The following is a 20,923-nucleotide window of genomic DNA, read 5'->3' on the forward strand; positions in this document are numbered from 1 at the left end:
GACCAGGCACTCGCAATCGGCAGTTGATACAAGGATTAAAATGCAAGGCTTTTCATAAATTTTCTTAATGTGCGCTATTAATAGTCATTCACTATTTCACCCAATCGGTTAATGTAACCAGCTAGACCAGCTTAAGTACAAACATTGGTATAAAAAATGTCTAGTTTTGCAGGTGTCTCTGAAATATATTGGACTGAATGAGAACGTAAGCGATACGAATACAACACTGGGAAATTGGGAAATTAACAAAATTATTGCCTGATTTCAAGATCATTGCCATACGTTTTACAGTGCCGGTTGACTCTTCCACACTATGAACATGAAAATGTAACATTGTATAGTAATAGTTCTAGAAAATTGAACCAGATATCACACTTATTACATTGGTACCACTGATGCCTATACCTTATTAAATCTGTGGCAATATGAAGAACATAAGTTTACCGAACAGGCTAGACCTACCACAGAAAAAGACATTACCAGGAACCTGACCAAATAACTGAGAAATGTCTCGTAAACTGAAAAAGAGATCCCCCATAAATAGTAGACAGTACTTGGTAGTTATACTAAAGTTACAATAAAGGCTTGGCCTAGAACAGAAAGCGAAATACCCTGCACAATAAATAATGGGGGGACCCTTGATAATATACACAACATTAACATTGACAGTATACCATGACTGAAGATTCGTTACTTTTAATAAAAAGAATTGAAACGATAGAACAACAGCAAGCAACTCCCAGAACGATACAAAATACGGGCTGCACATGTAACATTAATACATGTATGCTATTATATCAGTATTAAATGTCATAGCGACTGGAAGAGCTAGCAGCGTGTAAGTACTCCATACCTGGACATTTATAAAGGAAGCAAGGGAATGTTTCTTTCGAATTCCCTGGACAATCTTTCCCTCCATGAGTTGGTGCTGGATTTGTACAATCACGTGTTCTTGTTGTTGTTCCATTATCGCATGTTACAGTGCAACTCGACCAGTTTGTCCAGTCAGACCATCCGCCGTCCACTGAAAGCACAATGTTTTACATTGTATTATCAACAAACGACAGTTATTGTTCTCGATACTAACAGTGTTATTATGCCTTTGCCATTTATAATGTTGCTACCTAATAACGATTATTGAATGCAAACGATGTCGGTGCTTAAATTCTACATGTATTTTTCCGATCGTACCCAACGTAGTTAGTGTGAGCTTTTATATCGTTGCTTCTTTACCATGTGGAGGTATTCAAACTATCGATGTTATTTAAATTTTTTAAACTTCCACGTGTTTCAGTATGCCATTAGTCCAAATGTTCATTAAAAGGACAAAATTAAAACACTTTGTCATTCTGTATACAGAAGTGATGGACGTACACACAACGAAGGGTAAAACATCATACTTATTTAATATATCTGATCACTTGAGGATGCATCTTATCGACGTTTACATATTATTAGAACGTTCAAGGAGAATATTAACTTAAAAGAGAAAAGTTAAACAAAAGCATATGATAAGAAAAATAGTAACTGAACTGTTGTAGGAAATAAAGGACATTGGCAGCCATGGTGGAACAGCTGATACTAAATACGATGCTGTTTAATCGCTTTAATTAATAAAGTAGGTTTTTCTCTGTTGTTTATGTTATGACGAGATGTTAGAATGTTCTAACAAGAGTGGAAATGATTGCGTGAGTGATGTCCGTACATGGGACAAGACAATAGAGTTATAGGATGTAGATTATGTCTTTTTAAAAAGTGCATGAATAGTAAGTGTAACAGCTGATACATAGTTAGAATTTATCATGAAGAAGATCATATTGTTGTTAACTGTACACCATATGTCCAAGTAAGCATTGGATACATTATTGGAATGGTCAGTCGGTTCTCTCATGGGACATACAATCAATTTATGGTGCATAATATATTGTTACGTAGAATCGTTTCTTATGTGAAAAAATGCATGGAATGAGACTTCTTACAAGTAATTGTACATTCAGTTCGTTTTAATTTTCACCTGTTACTTCCTTTTCAATCGTTTTTCTTTATACTCTATAAATTTCAGAAGATTAATTATCAAGTATGATATTTAAATTTTTTCCAGGATTAAAAAATTGTGCAAATCAGCTCACACGTATATGACGAAAATTGCGTTATAGACTGAAGGGTGGGGATAATACAATTGCTGTAATCACTAACAGTTATAAAAATACGTGTCTTTCCACGAAGATACTCATGTATTCATTACAACTTTTATATCTTCGTTCGTTTACATTGTTACAAATTTATTAAATTAGGTAAATACCCCGCTCCCCCCCCCCCAACAAAAGGAACGTGACATAAATAACGAAACAGTTTAGATTAGATCCTTCTCTGATCACCTTGTACACGATTTAATGAATCATCAGATTTTAAATTTTCGTTTTGTAGCCTAAACCGTACATACTCACGATTTATATGAACAGAAGTGATCACTGCTGGTCCAACTCGTTTGATCAAAATGAAAGAAAATGTACACATGGTTACATTTAATTTAAATGCAAAACTAATATTAACATATATTCTAGTTACAAATATAAACACTACTTCTTTAATATAACTATTTAGAACTGAAAATTCAAAAGCTGCTTCATGATAAATTGTATCGAAATCGACAATTATACTTTTATAAAAAGGTATGCATCTTTTAAAGTAATTAAACGTACAGTATATATTGACGTCCGTTCATTTTTGGATTTTAGCAAGATGAACACCTCACAACTGAAGGAGTGGCAACAATATTTACATATTACCGATAGAACAGAGCCCACAAAAGCGTTTGCATATTTCCTTGGCTTTCTCCACCTCCGCACAAATATCAACAGCATGTTGAATAGTGTCACAGTTATCCAAAACGTCTCTGCAGTGGGCTGATGAAGATCCTGTTGGAGCAGCTGAAAGAATATATTCAAAACATTGTTAATACGTTCGGAGAAAACCAATACTTCGCGATTACTGTATTCCATACGTATCTCGTATATTTAAGGTCAACTGCATGTTAAAAGGATATTGTATTTTTTAATTTTTTTTATATCAGTCGGATGTGAAAAATTACTTTGAAGAATGTTTGTTTTTCTTGGTTTGTTGAACAGCCATTTATATGTATGAGAATAATAAGGACAAACGGGGCCGATCTTGAAGATATCGCGATCGACACTAATAATTTACTGCAACTTGGTGTATATCGAAGTTATTTTGCATTGCGAATTACGTTTACTCTAAGAATGCTAAAGTTTGTTTATACTACTTACGTGCAAGAGTATAATCTCCACATGTTCCGTTACAAAGTTCGTATTCATATGGATCTCCAATACAATAATGCCCATATAGAGACGGAGGTGGATTATCACACAGCCTGTATCTCTTTGTTAGTCCTACACCACACCGTGAGCTGCAAGATCCCCATGCTTGCCAATCAGACCAGCCGCCGTGATCTGGGGGAAGAGAACCACAGCGAACCTGATTTATAATTAGTCCATTTGAGTCAAACAAAATTATTCGGTTGTTCTTTAGAAAAGCGTTTGCTATTCTGCACAATTATGGGTGTTATTCTGTTGGATATAAACCATGGATGAGATAAATGCAATTTCATTTGTTAGGAGAGCACAAGATGTCAAAATTTGTTTGCATAAGCTGTGTTGTGTTAACAGAAGATGAACCGAACCATTACCTTGATGTGGGATTTTCTTGAGAGTATCTAGTTTAAACGAGTGGATGGAGTATATGGGATATAGCTGAGTTACCAGGGCATACGGGTCAGGAACAAGAGATGCTTGAATTTCTTTCTGATGGCCTCAATATTTTGATTAAGAGGGCATATACATAACAGTCTTCGCGTGCAAATTGTCATCAAACTATTCGGTCCGCGTTCATCCTTTGTGTTTGTAAACTGCTAATACGGTTTTCGCAATAAATTCATCTGCAAGATGCAAGGGATATTGATATACTAAGGGAAATCAATTACCTGTTAATTTAATTCGTTACATGACCTGTAAGGCATTAACTATCTTTCCATTTTGGTATGTCCATCCCAAAACGTTAAAGTGTAGACGCTTCCTGAAAGGATGTGAATGTGTATACGAATATTTCGAAGCTGCTACTTAACTGAATGCAACAAGCATCTTGACTGAATCTGTTCATTTTCGAGTCAGCAAATAAGATATCGGAGCGATACATGTTTCATATAGGTACATATGGTACGATCCGTTTAAACGAAAATGGATAGACTACCCTGCTAGGCGAATAAGGCTCTGTGCCAATCAGAATCACAACTTATTGCGAAGTTATTTGCAGAGTACAGTAGCAAAGGAGTGTAAAGAACTGATTTAATATATAGATTATTACAGCATAAGACTCCTCGCCTTCATTCCATGTGATAATGTGCTGGAGGAGATATACAGCTAAGACTTTAATATTATACTTTGGGCTTAGAGACAATGAGGAAACAGTATTTGATATGAGTAATGTTTTCATGAGTCTTTATCTCATTGAAGGGAATTAGCTCTCACGATTGGTCACAAGCCTCTAACTTATCTGTGTAGAAGATGCAAATACAAACATATTGGACCGCTGACCACAGCTTCTACAACGGTACTGAGTTATGATTGAACCAGTTATAGGATACAAAAATGCAATAATATCTTATATGAGAAACCCGTGACTCGGGAAATATATATATATATATATATATATATATATATATATATATATATATATATATATATATATATATATATATATATATTCCTTTTGTGTATATAGTTATTTTACGGCGTTTTAAGTTTCTTGAAGTAGAAGGGTACTTCTTTTTTCTACTTTCTGTGTCCAGTGGATTAAGAAAGCTTTGCCATAATTTCGAAATGGTGTGCCGTTATCGTTCAACAGAATTTGTCAATTTGATGCAAAAAGACGCATGTTATAATATTCATTTATTTATATCGCCTCTTACAAAGCAAAAATAAAGCACGTAAACGTCAGGTATATATTTGTATCGATGATAGTATATCCTTTTCCGCCTGCATGGATGAACAATGAAGAGGGCTGATAGATCGTTTGAAACATAGAAAGTAGCAGTCGTTTTAAAGCAAACTGCATGGTCTAAAAGCAAACTAACAAGAATTTCCTACAGACAGATTAATCGTACTTACAAAGCAGCCTTCTTCAGTCAGATTTTGAATTTATATTTTCTGTGGAAACATGTGTTCTGCACGAAATTGTTATGTGGAAAGTTTTCTTAGAGCACGCTATTATTTTAAGCATCTAAACTTAGTGGCAACACTTCAAAAGTGAACCTTTTTATAAATTTACATAAATTATAATTTGAATATAATTGATCTGTCTGATTCAAATTGAAAAATCGTAAAATGAGGATTGTGTTTGATGTACAACTATCGGACGAGACTTTAGTTTAAACGATGGTAAGATTTTCATTTAAGTATGGTTTCAACACATCTTAAATAGATTATGACTTCAAGTAGTCTGTGAGATAGTTAATACTGAAACCCAAATAGCAAGTAGATCTGCATATGCTTACAATTATTATTTGTGCCCCAAAAAGCTTATTTACTTATTTCGCCAATGGGATGTGATAGTTTTCGTGCACAATAATGCATTCTTTACGGTCTAAAGCAATATTGATTCAGCTGTTTTAGATCACTGGATAAAGCAAATCATTTGTTGAGCAATTAAATCATGGGGATTCTTTTGCATTTTGCGGACGAACGGAATACACTATAACGTTCTGTCTATCATAATGTGATTAGATCTACAGAATGAATCGTAATTTGCAAAGTAGTTCCAGATACCCTGTTGTAGTTCATTTTAATAGACACGTCTGCATCTATTGGCATGAAATTTCATGTGTGCATTATCTTTTTCCACATATGATAACACCCATACAAAGTAAATTATAGTTCGAATGGATTATTTCTATTCGATTATTTACAATGCACTGTTGGGTCATTCTTTGTAACCTTTTGAAAGGTTGACAGACGAGATAACGATTTTCGTTGGATTGGTTCCTTTCCCATGCATTATTAAAGGAACGACCACTTTAGTAGGTCTAAATGACCAATTATTTCTTCATATAGGGTGTACAAAAAGTGTGTACAGTACCGTAATGTTCGTACATTTACTGATTATGAGCAAGGCGAAACATATAATGGCAAAACTTAGCAGGGTGACGTAATATATCTGTATGTCAACTGTCGTTAAAGTAATGAATGCATCATTACGATCGAGAATAAAGAAATTCACTAGCAGTTAAGCAGCTGTAATATTGTTGTGGAGTTTTAAACTTTACTTCTTTTGTTTTATTTTTGTAAACATATTGTGTCTGTTTAATGCTTTACCAGAATCCTTTCATTAATAATACCCTTCGTGGTCAATCCTGATTTAATCAAAATATGGGCAATAAAAAGACAATGCTGACATAATTAATTCATAAATAAATGTATAGGTATTCACGTTATATACATAGTGAACAGTTTGGATTGTTGTATAATTTTTTCGTTTCTTTCTATTTAGATCAATCAAATCAATGTACCATTTTTAAATATTGGTGTGCTCTCTTGCACAGTTGTTGCCCTAGGAAAGTAGGTTGAATAATGGAATGATGCATCCGTCATCGTAAAAGCTTCTTTTAATGGCCTTACGTCATGTGCTAGGTATATTTTATATGCCATACATATGGATCAGGATTGAAATCATTGATTGCTTGCGACATGTGCAGTGTAAGTTTTCAATCCTGTTCCGTTCCGCGAGATATGGATCCAAATTTTATCGATTGTGAAGTACACAGGTATCAAAATCATGTCTAACCTATACTGTAGCACGAAACATTAATGTATAAGTCATTTACTCACCTGGACAGGTTCTTAGGAAGCACGATGTATGTTGAGTATCATTTCCTGGACAGGGATCTCCGCCGTTCCTTGGATATGGGTTTGAACATGTTCGATTCCTTGATTCAAACCCTAGGCCGCAACTCGTGCTACACATAGACCACTTTGACCAAGCACTCCAGCCACCGTCAACTTGTAATATAAATTGCTATTATCACATTAATGTACTAGATGACTCATTACAACTCTTAATGTCAATAAAAGAAAGAATATTACGTCAACATTGTAAGACATTAAACATAACTCAACTGATTATGTATTAAATTGACAATTCTATCATCAGAAGTATAATATTTAAGCTCATTCCTGTAGGGTTATTAATGGTCATTTTTATAATGCTAATTAAAATGCACTTACGTTACATTTAAACAGTATTTCTTTATCATTATTGTGCTAAACATTTATATTAAAGTCTGAAGTAAAGAATCTAAATTACGTCCTTTTTGTGAAAATGATTGCAATGATTGAATGTTAAGTATCTATCCATCGAGAATGGTTACGGAAGATTTGAATTTCAAGGTATGCATTTTTAGAACGAATGTTTCGTATACATCCTATCAGACACGTACATTTCACTAGCCTGCTATCAAAATATCACATGGTTTGTACAAATATATAAGTGTTAAAAACCTAGCATTGGTAACACAAGTATTCAAAATACGATTCCATATGATGTGTTAAGAAATAAAATGAAATCGAAGAAAATCAGATGATTGCACATTGACATAAATTATAAATACATATGGAGCTGATATAAGATATATGTCAGCAGTATATACAAAATAAACTATGATAAACGGAAATACAACAGTTAGTACTATATTTCTTAAAGAAAGATTTTTTTCTATCCCGGTATTTTAAGAATAACATTATGGAGCGGAATGTGATTAAGCTGGAATTAACAGTATGCCGCATATTTACACTGGGAATGGTCTTGGGTCAAACCTGACTTTAACGTTGAGGCTACATTACTGAATGTTAGAAGTTGATGACTTCAAACTTAGCTACGTTGTTTCATTGTCAAAAACTGTTTACGTCTGTAATATGGGGTTTATATTGAATATACTTGGTGTGTCTATGAGAAACGTAATTCACATTATTCCTCTAAATTTGCTTTGACAAATGAGATGATATGTTTGTATCCGACAATGAATTATAATGCTATTCAACACGCAAAACATCACAACGTTAAGTCTCTCAGGCTACTCAAGTGCTCCATATTACTAAAGTTAACAGCTTCTAACAAGGTAACTATGTATCCTCAATGTTAAATTCCCATTTGACAGTTAATATAATCCTTGGACTTAGTGAAAATTACAGTTCGACCCCAGGCCACTTCATAGTACTATTATCAATGCGTAATCATTCTAAACTTGACTATTCAATTATATGCGTGCTCTAAATTATTGAAAATAAGTCATAATTTTGCAAATGTATTAATACCAATTCATATTTAATAGTAGATAAATGCTCAGACCTAGATTGCATAAACCGCAATAGCTTTTACACATCGTCTTGGCATGGCTAATATTTGTACAAACATGTTCCAAAGTATTTAATACATCACAATCCGTCAGCTTGTCAGAACAACCCACGGTGTTGGTACCTGACAAAACAAGAATACAAAGATGATTTGATTGTGCTAATATCAAATTTTCATTTAGTACAGAGGAATTATTTAAACTTTTCACACAATATTTGCATGGCAATTTCTTCACCACGAAGGGATCCATTTTCTTTTGTTACTATTTTTGAATTGTCCCTCTTGAAGCAACTGTAAAATATGCTTAACGTGTTTTGCGAACTCATTCATGATTTGAATGTGTTATTAGAGCAGCGTTGAATTATATGTAAATAAGTACTCATATTAAAGATGCACATAATGCCATAAATGGGATACGAATTCATTTGTATATCAGTTTTTTATGGACGACGCTAATGCATCATTTTCACTTCTCTGACATCCATCATCATATGAAACATAGCGTTTCTGAATAACTTTGGATTTATATCTGTTTTAAAATAGCTATTGGACTGCATATCCGTTTCAGAAAAAACAGTGAAATTAGCATTAACGTCACATTCTTCAATACCGGACTGCTTACCGCTAGGTAAGTGTCTATTCTTCGAGTTCATAGATATTTACCTCCGACATGATCAGTTGAAAGCTCGCAAACATGTTTATTGCATCCGTGTGTTGAACAGCACTGAAAACATTCCTGGGTATCCCTAAGATCTATGTCTCTGCCGACAAGTGAAAACGACTGTGATGATGGACATCTCTGTTTGAAAATAATGAGTCATCATATAGTATATCAACCATCCGTGTATTGCTTCTCATCTACTATTCTATATTATTATACAGCGTTAGACTGCCAGTATTGGTTTTAAGAGATTATTCACAAACTCCTAAACAGTAACGTCATCAATACGAAATGTGTGAAACGATTCGAAATAAACTGAATTTAAAAACTGCAAGTCTGAAGAGTAACTTCGACTCGCACCAATTGAAATGATTTTATACATATATCTGTGATATATTACATGCATTGCATTAATCAAATATAGGAGTATTTTATTTATGTCAAAATTGTCAGTGTAAATTTCAAATCGTATAAGCTTTGGTTAGATTGTGAACTGCTGTAGATAATATATAATGGTGTTTTAAAAACAAACAATAGGAACAATTTCAAGTAGCTACGTATGTCACTTTGAGTGCAAGCATCTCGCTTGAGGTTTGAAAGATGTCACTTGGCGTTGAAGGGGAATTTACTGTTAGGTTTTACTTGGGGTAAAAGCGGAATTTGTTATTGGACTGCATTTCCATTTGTACTTATGTATAAGGACACAATAATGTAATGTATGGTACTACATTATTTTTACGTTAGCCCATAGATATAATATACACCTATTTACTAAAACAATGTCTGTTCGACCAGCACAAGCTTCTACTAACTAGAATCCATTTCCGCTGATCAACATTCAGCCTAATTGAAAAGTATCCGTACCTACAAACCAACCTTCCCTTTTACTAAGCAGGACGTATTCTGAATAGCGATATAAAATAAAGGATAAAGAAGATAATGAATAGTAACACCTAGAACCGACACCATTGGGAGCTTGTCACTCAAAACGGCTTTTGATGGTATAATGTGAGTGTTTGATAGTAGGGCTGGATATTAGAGAACTGGGATGCTGGATAGAATATAACTGGGTGACGGTTAATGGAAACTGTGCATTAAATACCATATAACTAGGTAATAAACAGTACATAAATGGGTGATGGTCACTCCATACGGCGTTTTTATGGGGTAGTATGCGTGTTTGATGATAAGTCTGGGTGATTAAGAGTCAAAGTGCATGTCAAACCAGTCTTCCGGTCACCATTATGTATCCATGCTGTTACACCTATGGACAGTACGTTTAATACTTTATTCCCGTGAGAAGTCATATCAGTCTTTACATGTTTAACCTATGTTTGATGTTAATATCCTTTAGAGGCCTTTAAACTGACAAACAAAATTTCGTTAGAGACCATAGAGACCTTCTCAAGCTAACCTATCTAAATTTGTAGCATAGCATATCTCAATAACTGATCTTGGTCACGTCAAATGGAGTCTGTATTGTACGACGTAGATCTTAAAGAATTGATCGCTGTGTGGCGCAAAGTAGCAAACTGAGATTTGATTTTTGCTACAATACTTAGAATCTAACTAGTCTAAAATTTTGTTAGAGAGGTGGAATTAATATCCGGTAGAAACTGACTTTCTCTAAGTTTTACCATATATGTATTTCATTATACATGGTTAAAGCCATTGGGGAATATAGTACTATACAGAAATATGTATGTGTTTCTTTATTCAAGTACACACGCAAGTACCGCGGCAATGCACGGCACAAGAATTAAAGTACAATGTCAATTAACTCTGAGACATAATTTTAAACGATTTGTATCCGATCAAAGTGAAGTAAAGGAATAAACCAACTTGAAGACCAAAAGTACTTGTTTTTGTATTTTGTGAAAAGACTCTTCCAAAAGCACGTTATAAGGCTTGCCATGGCACAACATTTGTCGAGGCCGCCTTTATCTATACGAATACACCCATGAGATTTCAATCTGTGAAGATGTAAGACACACAATGGATTACATTTCTCCTATGATATTACAAAAGAGTGATTGGAACGTACACCTCTTTAAACACTTCTGGAGATACTTAAGAATTCTCCTGTCATGCTAAATGTCCGGGTAATGATCACGTAAGCCACAATGCAGAAAAGAGGTTGCACAATCTCAAAAACGTCAAAAAAACAACCATCTAAAATTGAAGAAAACATATACAGACACAAAGATATCTGCAAAAATTACATTGGCCTACAGAGTGCCTTGGGAATGCGCGAAAACAGATTAAGGAAGAAATTCATAAAAAGACCGAAAACCAGTTTCAGCAAATAAATTTACACCAATGACATGTCTAAGGCATATGACAGATCCCAAGCCAGTGAACACATTTAAAGCACGGCATGTAGAAGAGACAGCAGAAGAACCTATACCAGTGGAAATATCCAATAAAGAAAGAGAAAAACATACGATCTCTGCCTCTTGAAATGTCTTTGTGATTCTTATTAAAAAGAATATACCAATAAATATGTGTGCCCCTATGTATTGTACGTAATAAAGAGAGCTTTGTGTGGGTACCGTAAATTTAGAGCTTTCAAACATTAACAAATAATTAGAAAAATAGTTTGAAAACATGTACAACTCCATTGGCTACAATAACGGATTTACCCAAAGGATATGTTTGTAAATGAGTTGTAAAAAGTAGGCCAACTCCTTGTATTTACGTATGTATGTGTTTGTGTGTGTTTGGTTGTTACTTGTTTCCCTGTCCCTTCACTACACTAGTAAAGGTATAGACATTTCGATGGTGATGATTATATATGGGGAGGAAGGGAATTTGCTTTCCTTATGTGTGTGAGTGGGCTTGTGTCATTCCAATTGGTGTGTTGGTGATATAGTGTGAGGTTTTCAATAGTTGATCAGTGTTAGATGTAGTATTCACACTGCAAATCCAGTTGAACTCTGTATATCAATACCCGTGTAAAAGTCCCGTTGATCACAGTTTCACACTGTTACACTTACGGATATTTAGCATTACTTAACCCATGACCCAATAAATCCGCAACATGGCAGCCCTACGTTAATTGCTCCGTATGATCCCTATTGCCATTATCATGTCAAAATTACACTTCAGCCCGATCTTGTTATTCCCGTTTTAAATTCCACTGCACTGATCCCCACAAAGTTCAACGTAGCTATCTGCTATTAATTTCCCATTTTATTACGTAGTAGACTGTTGAAATTTCCATATGTTGAACATTAGTTAATGTTAATTCCCCACACCATACCGCATTTGTCAAAATGCCTTCCTGTGGTATTGATGATAATAATGTTTGAAAAACAGAACAAATATCCCAAACACGTATAATCTTGTGCCGTGGCTCGTCGAAAAAGTAGTAATTTATGTGTGTCTATGTGTGCGCGCGCGTGTGTGTGTGCGTATGCCAGGGGTAAAGGTAAATAAAGATTAACTATCTTATTAAATTGTTGATTTATAAGGTTTTGGAATTATTTGTATTACTTTCAGTGTGCTATTTTACCTCATTTTCTTCGCAACCAAGTGTGTATGTAGCGGTAGAAGGTGTGTAACTTCGACGTATGAAGCAACTCTGAAATAAAATTACACAAAATATATTGTTTCTCTTGTCATACAATATACGATAGCTAATTATATTTAACGTAACAAAGGTTATCTCATTTACCACGAAAATGCATATTAATGTCAATTTAGATTGCAACATTATTGCAAACTGATACAACATTTATAATTAATGACAGCGTTGTACTGAGCCACGAGTCAGTGATGGAATGGTTTTAAAGTTCTGATGCAAAATATACTAAATACCTGGCTGGAGCCGCACTGTACTATATCGTCACAGTCTGCAGCATTTGAAATGTAGGAACACTTAAAGCAGCTCAAGCCTCCATCTATATAGAAATAAAATTACTTTTATATATTATCTTTGTTCGAAATTGTAAATAAATCATGCGCATATTGTACACGATACATTATTATCTTCTTTATTCTAGACAGAGATATATTTAATAAATAATTGCTTGATACTATAAACTAAGATAATGTGCATTACATTTTAGGTTCTGGTTGACGGTAAGTTTGAATATCAGATAAGTGTACGACAGGTTAAAGTTACGGACAGTTCAATTAACAAAAATCAGATAAAGTAGAACATTATTTAAAACTTTGGCATTATTCCCGAACTGTGTTATTGATACAAGTGAGATCAGGTTCAATTCCTACATTTCGCTTGACTTCAGACCTATCTGAATATCTTCTCTTCATGAAATTACTGATATACATTTGAATGGATATTCAGCAGAGAATATATAGAGAAGAGATAACAGGAAGTTTATAACAAATGAGATAGAGGAAATACATTATAGAGAGCATGGGTTGCAAAGCATATAAACCTCAACCTCATATGTCTTTACATAATTAATATATTCATTTTTCACACCAAATATCAAGACCAGATACTGACCCAATCTTGAAAAAAAAATCATCGTGTGACCGGGCACAAATCAGTTACCTCCTCACCATTTCAAACCAAACACACAGAATTAGACATTACATATAGAAATTTTGCGATTTAAACGTATTTACCTGCTGACTAATTTTTGATGCAATCATCTTCATACTGATTTTTCGCATCAATAATTTGTGGATTTTTATTTTGACAACAATAGTTAGTTAGACACGTTTCGAAATCCAGAGGGGTTGTTCTAATTTTAAAGGATTGTCTTAGTCATGATGGAATGTCTTCACACACACACACACACACACACACAGATATAGAGAGAGAGAGAGAGAGATTTTAGGCTGATTCGTCTAAACTTGTATTTCATAATGTGTTTCTATTGTGCACGATAGTGGGCAACTTTGTTTAATCCTGTTTTATTACACGTAAGACTTGCATCTATAAAAAAAATTCGCATTGAAAAACAAATCAGAGAGAGAATTTTAAAGGGATAGGTAATGTCTTAACAAAAATAAATTAAAAGCATATATACCTCACTATGTCGTATAATACGAATTCATACAGAAAGGATACCTAAGTAAAACAGAAATGAACAGTTTGTAGAAACGTCATTAAGATACACCTTTAAATGATTATGACACAGCATTGCTCTAGTTCATATCTTAAATGCTTTCACACAACATAACACTTTTGATTATATTAGCTGTAATCAAATAAAACGTAATAAATAAACTTACCACATTCACTCAGATAAGCAAGTACGAGTAAATAAGCAATGCCTGAAAAATCAAAATCAGCAACATTGAAAAACCGTCAAACTTAATTAGCGACACAGTACACTCAAAATCCTAGATATAAGGAAAATTCTGAATATGCTGTATTCCATTAAATTCTAATACGTGATTTGCTATTAGCATTTAAACTACTAGGAGAACCTAAAGCACTTTACCAGTCAGTTTGATAAAATGTAATATGTAAATTGTATGAAACTAAACGCATCTCAGTTCTCGAGACATAATATTCTCTGCTAACAGGTGATAAAACAAGATGCAGCAAGTAGCGCAAGCGGTATAATTACAATTGTTTTCTTGGTTTCTTTAGAAACTGACTCTTTTATTGTCCTTTATAGTATTTCCAAAACATCAAACAATTCGCGTGTGACAAAGCATTCAGTATAGAACATACAATTCGTATCTCATATAATATAAAGGAAAATATTACATGCTGTCGTTTTAAACACTGAGTTTGAAAGTGCCAACAAACAAGCAGGTCACTAGAATGTTGTTAAATCTAAGGGCACCCATGATCAAAGGGAGCGACACCTAGTTATTGTGTTGGACATTCGTGTTTCTCTCGTTCGAAAAAAAAATCAGCTAAAATGGGCAAAGGCCTCTTACTCGGCGAGAGAGAATTGTTGAATATCTTCAGCGTATGAAAGAGAAGACAAATGTTGCTGACGATGACGAATGGTGGATTTGCATTTGCTGACGATGACGAATGGTGGATTTGCATATACGCTCTCTTTCAGAGTCTAATTGACCTTAACATTTCTTATTGTGAATGGCAACGTGGAGGTTACTCCGGGGCCCGCACTGGCACAATTATTTGTTGCTGACGAGAAACACGTATGTCTTTAGATACAAATAAAGTGATGAAAATATAAGATGGGAGATGAGTAAAATGAACTACAATGTCACCATGTTAAACACGAAAATCGACCAACTAAAGGAGACTTGCTACGACTTGAAAATTGTTAGTAATATTAAAGCTTAAAAAAAAAAGAACAAAACTGAAAAATGTGAACAAATTAGAAAAGATAAAAAGATAATATTCAGACAAACCGGAGTCAATTGGACAAACTTTAAGCGCATTCTGTCGAAAACAATGTCATCCAATGGAATTCAGGGTCCAACATTAAGTCTTTCATCAAGTACTAATTTGATCTGCCGGATGTGTGGAATATTGATATAGAGCGTGCCCTTGGATTCCAATCGATAAACAATAAGTCTGACCAACCCATTGTTATCAATTTGACTATACTGACCAGGAAAACGTGCTTCGGAAATTCCGTGGACAACTTGCGAGAGGTGTGACTGGCATGTTATCCGAGGACATTAAACATAAAGTGCGTGATATCAGTAATACATTTATTCCATATTTAAATGATGCTGGAAAAAAATCCGTTTTCATATTTCTGAAATTTGACAAATTAGTGTTTGATGACTCAGCATATACGTATGCCGAGGATAACAGTGATCTTTTATATATTGCTAAACAACGTGCAAGTGGTATTGCTCCTGACAGGGACAAGTGCGAAGCCCGGGCTTGGTTACAGCGCCCGCGGGGCACCGGTCACTCAACAAAACATACGTGTACCATATCCAACGGCAATTGGACAAGGAGTGGGGTAATTATGTGTGAGAGTGATGAAACGTTATTGGACGTTGCCCTTTCCCCATCTAAATCTGAGAAGAAAATCTCTGATGCACCGAGCACATACAATTAAATATTTGTTCACTTTGTATTCATCGATAATTTATCAGTGAACATTGAAGGTCTTTCTTGATATAAGCTCCCATGTAGTTTTCTTCAATATTGTTCTAAATACGACGTTGTGCATCTGTGTGATAAATGTAGGAGTAGCAGCTACGAATTTGCTATCGTTTTGATGGGATGTCAATATTTTGCTAGTATAATATCAATACTTTCTGTTAGGTGCAGAAACACAGCTGGTGTCTCGGTTTGGGGTAAAGATAAGTTACAAAAATCCTGGAATAGTTCCTACTGATAACACAGTGACTATTCCATCTCTCATATAGCAATACATAACACAAAAGAGGCAGGTTTTACTGTTTGTATTAGATCTTTCTGAAGCGCTTGACAAGATGAGCAACGGAATTATGGAAGTGTCTTTGGTTCAAAAGTATTATTGATAAATTGTATTTTTTTTAATTATTTTAAATGCAATTTATGCTAACCTGCGGTACTGTGTATAGTCAAGTGAAAGCTTTTAATGCATACTTTGGCTTGAATAATATAGTGTTTTGGGTCCACAACTATTTCCTTTGTTTAGTAACGATTTGTTATTATTTGCTGATGATGTAGCTAATTACGAAGATAGAGCGCAGGCATTGTAATAACAAAGTCACACACAAAAACGTTATTTTAATACCAAGCAGTTGTGTTTAACTTACATAAGACAGAAAGAATTGTGTTTCGCAATGAAAGACCCCTATGGAATAATGAAAAATCGTTTATATCGGGCACCAATTGGTAGAATTTCATGAACAAATACATGGGGCTTGTCTTGACGAGAAATTTTTACTGGACGAAGGTTAAAGAAACGGTATTAGCTCATAATATCTATTTTGTTACCAAAATATGGGTTCATTAGTTATTAAAAATGTTTGATACTCATTTAAAACGCATATTATGTCAATGCTCAAAAAGCTCTGGACACGAGCATTCATAGTGTATTCAAAGTGTCCAAAGCTGTTTCAGCAAACTATATATATATATATATATATATATATATATATATATATATATATATATATATATATATATATATATATATATATATATATATATCAACTTAATGTGAATAATTATGTTTTTCTTTGAGAGTGTGGCAGACTACCGTCCAAAGCTGTTTCAGCAAACTTTTTAATTGTATGTGTGTGTGTGTGTCTCCCACGTAATGTGAATAATTATGTTTTTCTATGAGAACGTGATAGACTACCCGTGTATGTAAAATACTGGAGTATAATGTTGCATATATATATATATATATATATATATATATATATATATATATATATATATATAGGAGCGGATACCCAGCAGAAGGATGTATTACATGGGCATCACGAGTCCGACATTTATTATTTAAGTATAGTTTTGTCTTTGCATGGATATCGTAATCGGTTAGAAATGTAAGTGTATTTTTATCATAACTGTCTCAGGAATGAAGGATTGTTCTACTCAAATCTTGCAAGACAACGCCACACAGTCGTCGAAATGTAGGTGTTATCAAACTTAAGAAACATTACTAAATGTTGAAAATTATATTTCCATAGGTTTTACCTATCTATGACCATAAAGCTATTTTGAGGTTCATGTGTTCTAGTCATAAACGTTTATAGAAATTGTTAGACAAAATGGTGTTGCGACTGCATATTCTTTGTGAATTTGTTGTTATTACGGTAAGTTGACTTTCGCTGAATATGAATATCATGCACTTTTTATTTGTAGACAGTATCCAGACCTAATACAAACCTTTGTATAATAATACGTCGATAACAAAATTATATGGCTTTATGCCAACAGTCATCTTTTTGTTATTCACACAGTAAACTGTTGCATTATTGATATTCTCTTTGCTATGTCAACACTAAACAACATACAGTATTTAACATACAAATTATATGCATATGTGTGCTTCAGGTGACTGAATGTTTGTTCATATTAATTTTTGTATGATGGGCTTGTGGCCTAGACTGACTATCAAAGATATCGAATATCGCATCATAAACAAAGATTTTTCCAAGCCGACTGTAGCTGTAAGACATGTATATGTTGTTTAACAATTTTGCAACATAATATATATCTTTGTAAATATAAAGACCAAATGTTTAGTCTGTATGCACGTGATATAAACCATAAGAATATAACGAGAACTCGCTGACATAGAACTACAATTTTCATTGCATATAGACGTTTATGATTGAATAATGCATAGGCATACTTTCATAGAGAAACAAATGCTTACTGGTTTTGAACTTTAGCATGTTGTCCCTTTCTCTTCGTGGCACCTAATCCCGCAATTTCACCTTTACTAGATAACGTTGACGTAAGAACCATGTTTATACGTGACTGGACACGTATTTCACCTATCTTAGATATCTGATGACATTGTCAAGCTACGCAATAACCTTATTGTAAGTACTATCACCCTCGCTACCACTGTTCACTATATATATATATATATATATATATATATATATATATATATATATATATATATATATATATATATATATATATATATATATATAAGCAGTTGTAATACAGATAATAATGTATATAATAATAATTAGAGGAACAATTAATAATACTACTATACATGTACTATTTAAACGACCGCTTCTACTGGTATTGATAATATCAATAATAATATAAACAACAATAATAGTGCTTTGGGTTAATAGTGGTAGCACCAGCCGTCATATTCATAGTTTAACGATATAAATTAAATTTGTATACCTCTCTTCTTCCGGTCGCAATCATGATGATGATAATTGCTATGTGTGGGAACACGAATACGTTCACCGTTTGTAAACCGATCCCGAGGGGTAGTTTGTACGGAGGATAGACAAATGCCACCTGTTTGTTGTACCACGCTGACGATGAGAAAGGAGAATAAATCAAATACTTGGACGTGTGTTCACTGTATCCTTATGCAAATATTGTCACTTTCCAACAGGGCATCCGCAGTTACTGACGTAACACATTGACCTGGACAATATTCGACAATACGAAGGCTTGATCAAGTGCAAAGTCTTGCCTCCCACGGACTTGTACCATTCCATGTTACCTCACGTTTGCCAAGGCAAACTGATGTTTCCCTTGTGCCGATCTTGTGCTGAAACGTGTAACCAAGACCAACCTTGTCAGCACACCCAGGAAGAATGCGCCTTGACGGGAACGTGGGTCAGCGTGGAATTGTTTAAAGCTCTGGACATGGGATACCAACTGCTAGAAGTGTACGAAATTTACCACTTTCCCAAGATACAAAAATACCACAAAGGTGACGAGAATCAGAAAGACATTTTCGCAGACTATGTTGATGCATTTTTGAAACTGAAACAAGAAGTCAGCGGCTATCCTTCCTGGTGCCACACTCCCTAAGACCAAAAGACATTCAAAAGAGAAATACTGGGAGCAGGAAGGCATCACTTTAGACCACATCGAGAAAAACGAAGGCAGGCGATCGTTTGCCAAAGTGATGTTAAATTGTTTGTGGGGCAAAATGGCACAACGACCGTGTTTACCTAAGACAGAGTATTTGACAGAACCTTCCCGGTACTTCCAGATGATTCACGACAAAACCAAATACATGAGAAACGTGGACATCGTTCGCGAGGATTTGATCTCAGTCAATTGCGAAGAAGATCTGGACTTTGTACAAGCCAACGAATTTGGAAATGTCATCACTGCGGCTTACGTGACAGCCCAAGTTCGCTTAAAATTGTACAAAGCTTTAGAACTGTTAGGGGAACGCGTCCTGTACTTTGACACGGACAGTTGCATCTACATCGATCGCCCGGGTCAGCAACACCCTGACATCGAAAGAGACCGTTGAGAGCCTGGACAGACGAACACCCCGACGAAAAGATTTTAAGTTTCGCTAGTGGCGGTCCTAAAACTTACGGCTACGAATACCGGGACCCACAAGGAGAAGTGCACACAGAGTGTAAAGTGAAAAGATTCACTCATAATTATCGCTCCAGTCGAGTAGTAAACTTTGGGGTATTGAAAGAAGCCTTGCAGTCTGGAGAGGATGGAATCTTTAAAGTTACCACCTACGAACCGCACAAGATTGTACGTTTACCCACTCACCAAATCGTCAGTCGGCCCTTGGAAAAGCTATATCAAATCGTGTACCAGAAGCGAGTGCTTCTTCCCAATCACTTCTCTTTACCGTATTCACATGTCGGTATAAATAAAATGGTTGTAAGAGGACAGCCACCAACAAGAAGGATGACTTCGCCACAGCAAGAATCGAGTGAGAGACCCAATGAGAACTCCAAGTTCAAACCATAACTTTTTCGGTCTTCTTGCCTGACTATTTTGATTCTGCCCGTCGATTGGAAACGTTTCAAAAATGGCCTATGGATAGGGAAGAATTACCTACTTCGAATGTGTTAGCTAGAACAGGATTTGTCTACTTGGGACCTGAGACTGTATTGGGATACGAAGTACAGTGTATCAGTTGCGGCCTGAAGTTACGAATGGATCTATGTATCTATAAAGGTTCAGCTATTCTGGAACATATTCGATGGTCTCCGCACTGTCCATATCTTTCTAGTGCCTCTCCACCCATCACACTACGGTACATTTATGACGGTACTTTAGAGAAGGTAGTACCGTTGTCCAGGAAGAAAAAATGGAAGACTTTCAAAACTAGACATAAAAAAGGAACGATGTACAAGCTTGAGACTTCATTGAGTCTAGTATAAAAAGGGACAATGTCCATGATCGATAGTTCGTTGTTACTACCAAGACCAAGCGAGAAAGTTCACCTCCCCATTGTGTGACTAGTAGTGCATGGATAAGACCCGTGCACTGCGACGGAAATTGTCCGGAAG

General features: G+C 34.9%; 1 protein-coding gene across 2 annotated transcripts in view; it reads right to left on the reverse strand.

Annotated features, from left to right (window-relative positions):
* The window catches only part of LOC149789020 (coadhesin-like), a 43,387-nt gene extending 24,976 nt beyond the window's left edge, over positions 1 to 18,411 (reverse strand). For both annotated transcript variants that reach the window (XM_089975182.1, XM_089975181.1), the window contains exons 1-10: positions 18,325 to 18,411; positions 14,291 to 14,332; positions 12,902 to 12,984; positions 12,597 to 12,665; positions 9,085 to 9,220; positions 8,416 to 8,544; positions 6,900 to 7,070; positions 3,288 to 3,470; positions 2,790 to 2,930; positions 854 to 1,024 (exon numbers count right to left, since the gene is read on the reverse strand). In XM_089975182.1, coding sequence (XP_089831308.1) covers positions 854 to 1,024; positions 2,790 to 2,930; positions 3,288 to 3,470; positions 6,900 to 7,070; positions 8,416 to 8,544; positions 9,085 to 9,220; positions 12,597 to 12,665; positions 12,902 to 12,984; positions 14,291 to 14,332; positions 18,325 to 18,343 — 1,144 coding nt within the window. In that variant the 5' untranslated portion in view covers positions 18,344 to 18,411. The remainder of the gene's footprint in view (positions 1 to 853; positions 1,025 to 2,789; positions 2,931 to 3,287; positions 3,471 to 6,899; positions 7,071 to 8,415; positions 8,545 to 9,084; positions 9,221 to 12,596; positions 12,666 to 12,901; positions 12,985 to 14,290; positions 14,333 to 18,324) is intronic.
* Between the last annotated feature and the right edge of the window lie 2,512 nt (positions 18,412 to 20,923).

This window comes from Sinohyriopsis cumingii, chromosome 11, assembly GCF_028554795.1.
Source record: "Sinohyriopsis cumingii isolate HCF-2022 chromosome 11, ASM2855479v2, whole genome shotgun sequence".
Lineage (NCBI taxonomy): Eukaryota > Metazoa > Mollusca > Bivalvia > Unionida > Unionidae > Sinohyriopsis > Sinohyriopsis cumingii.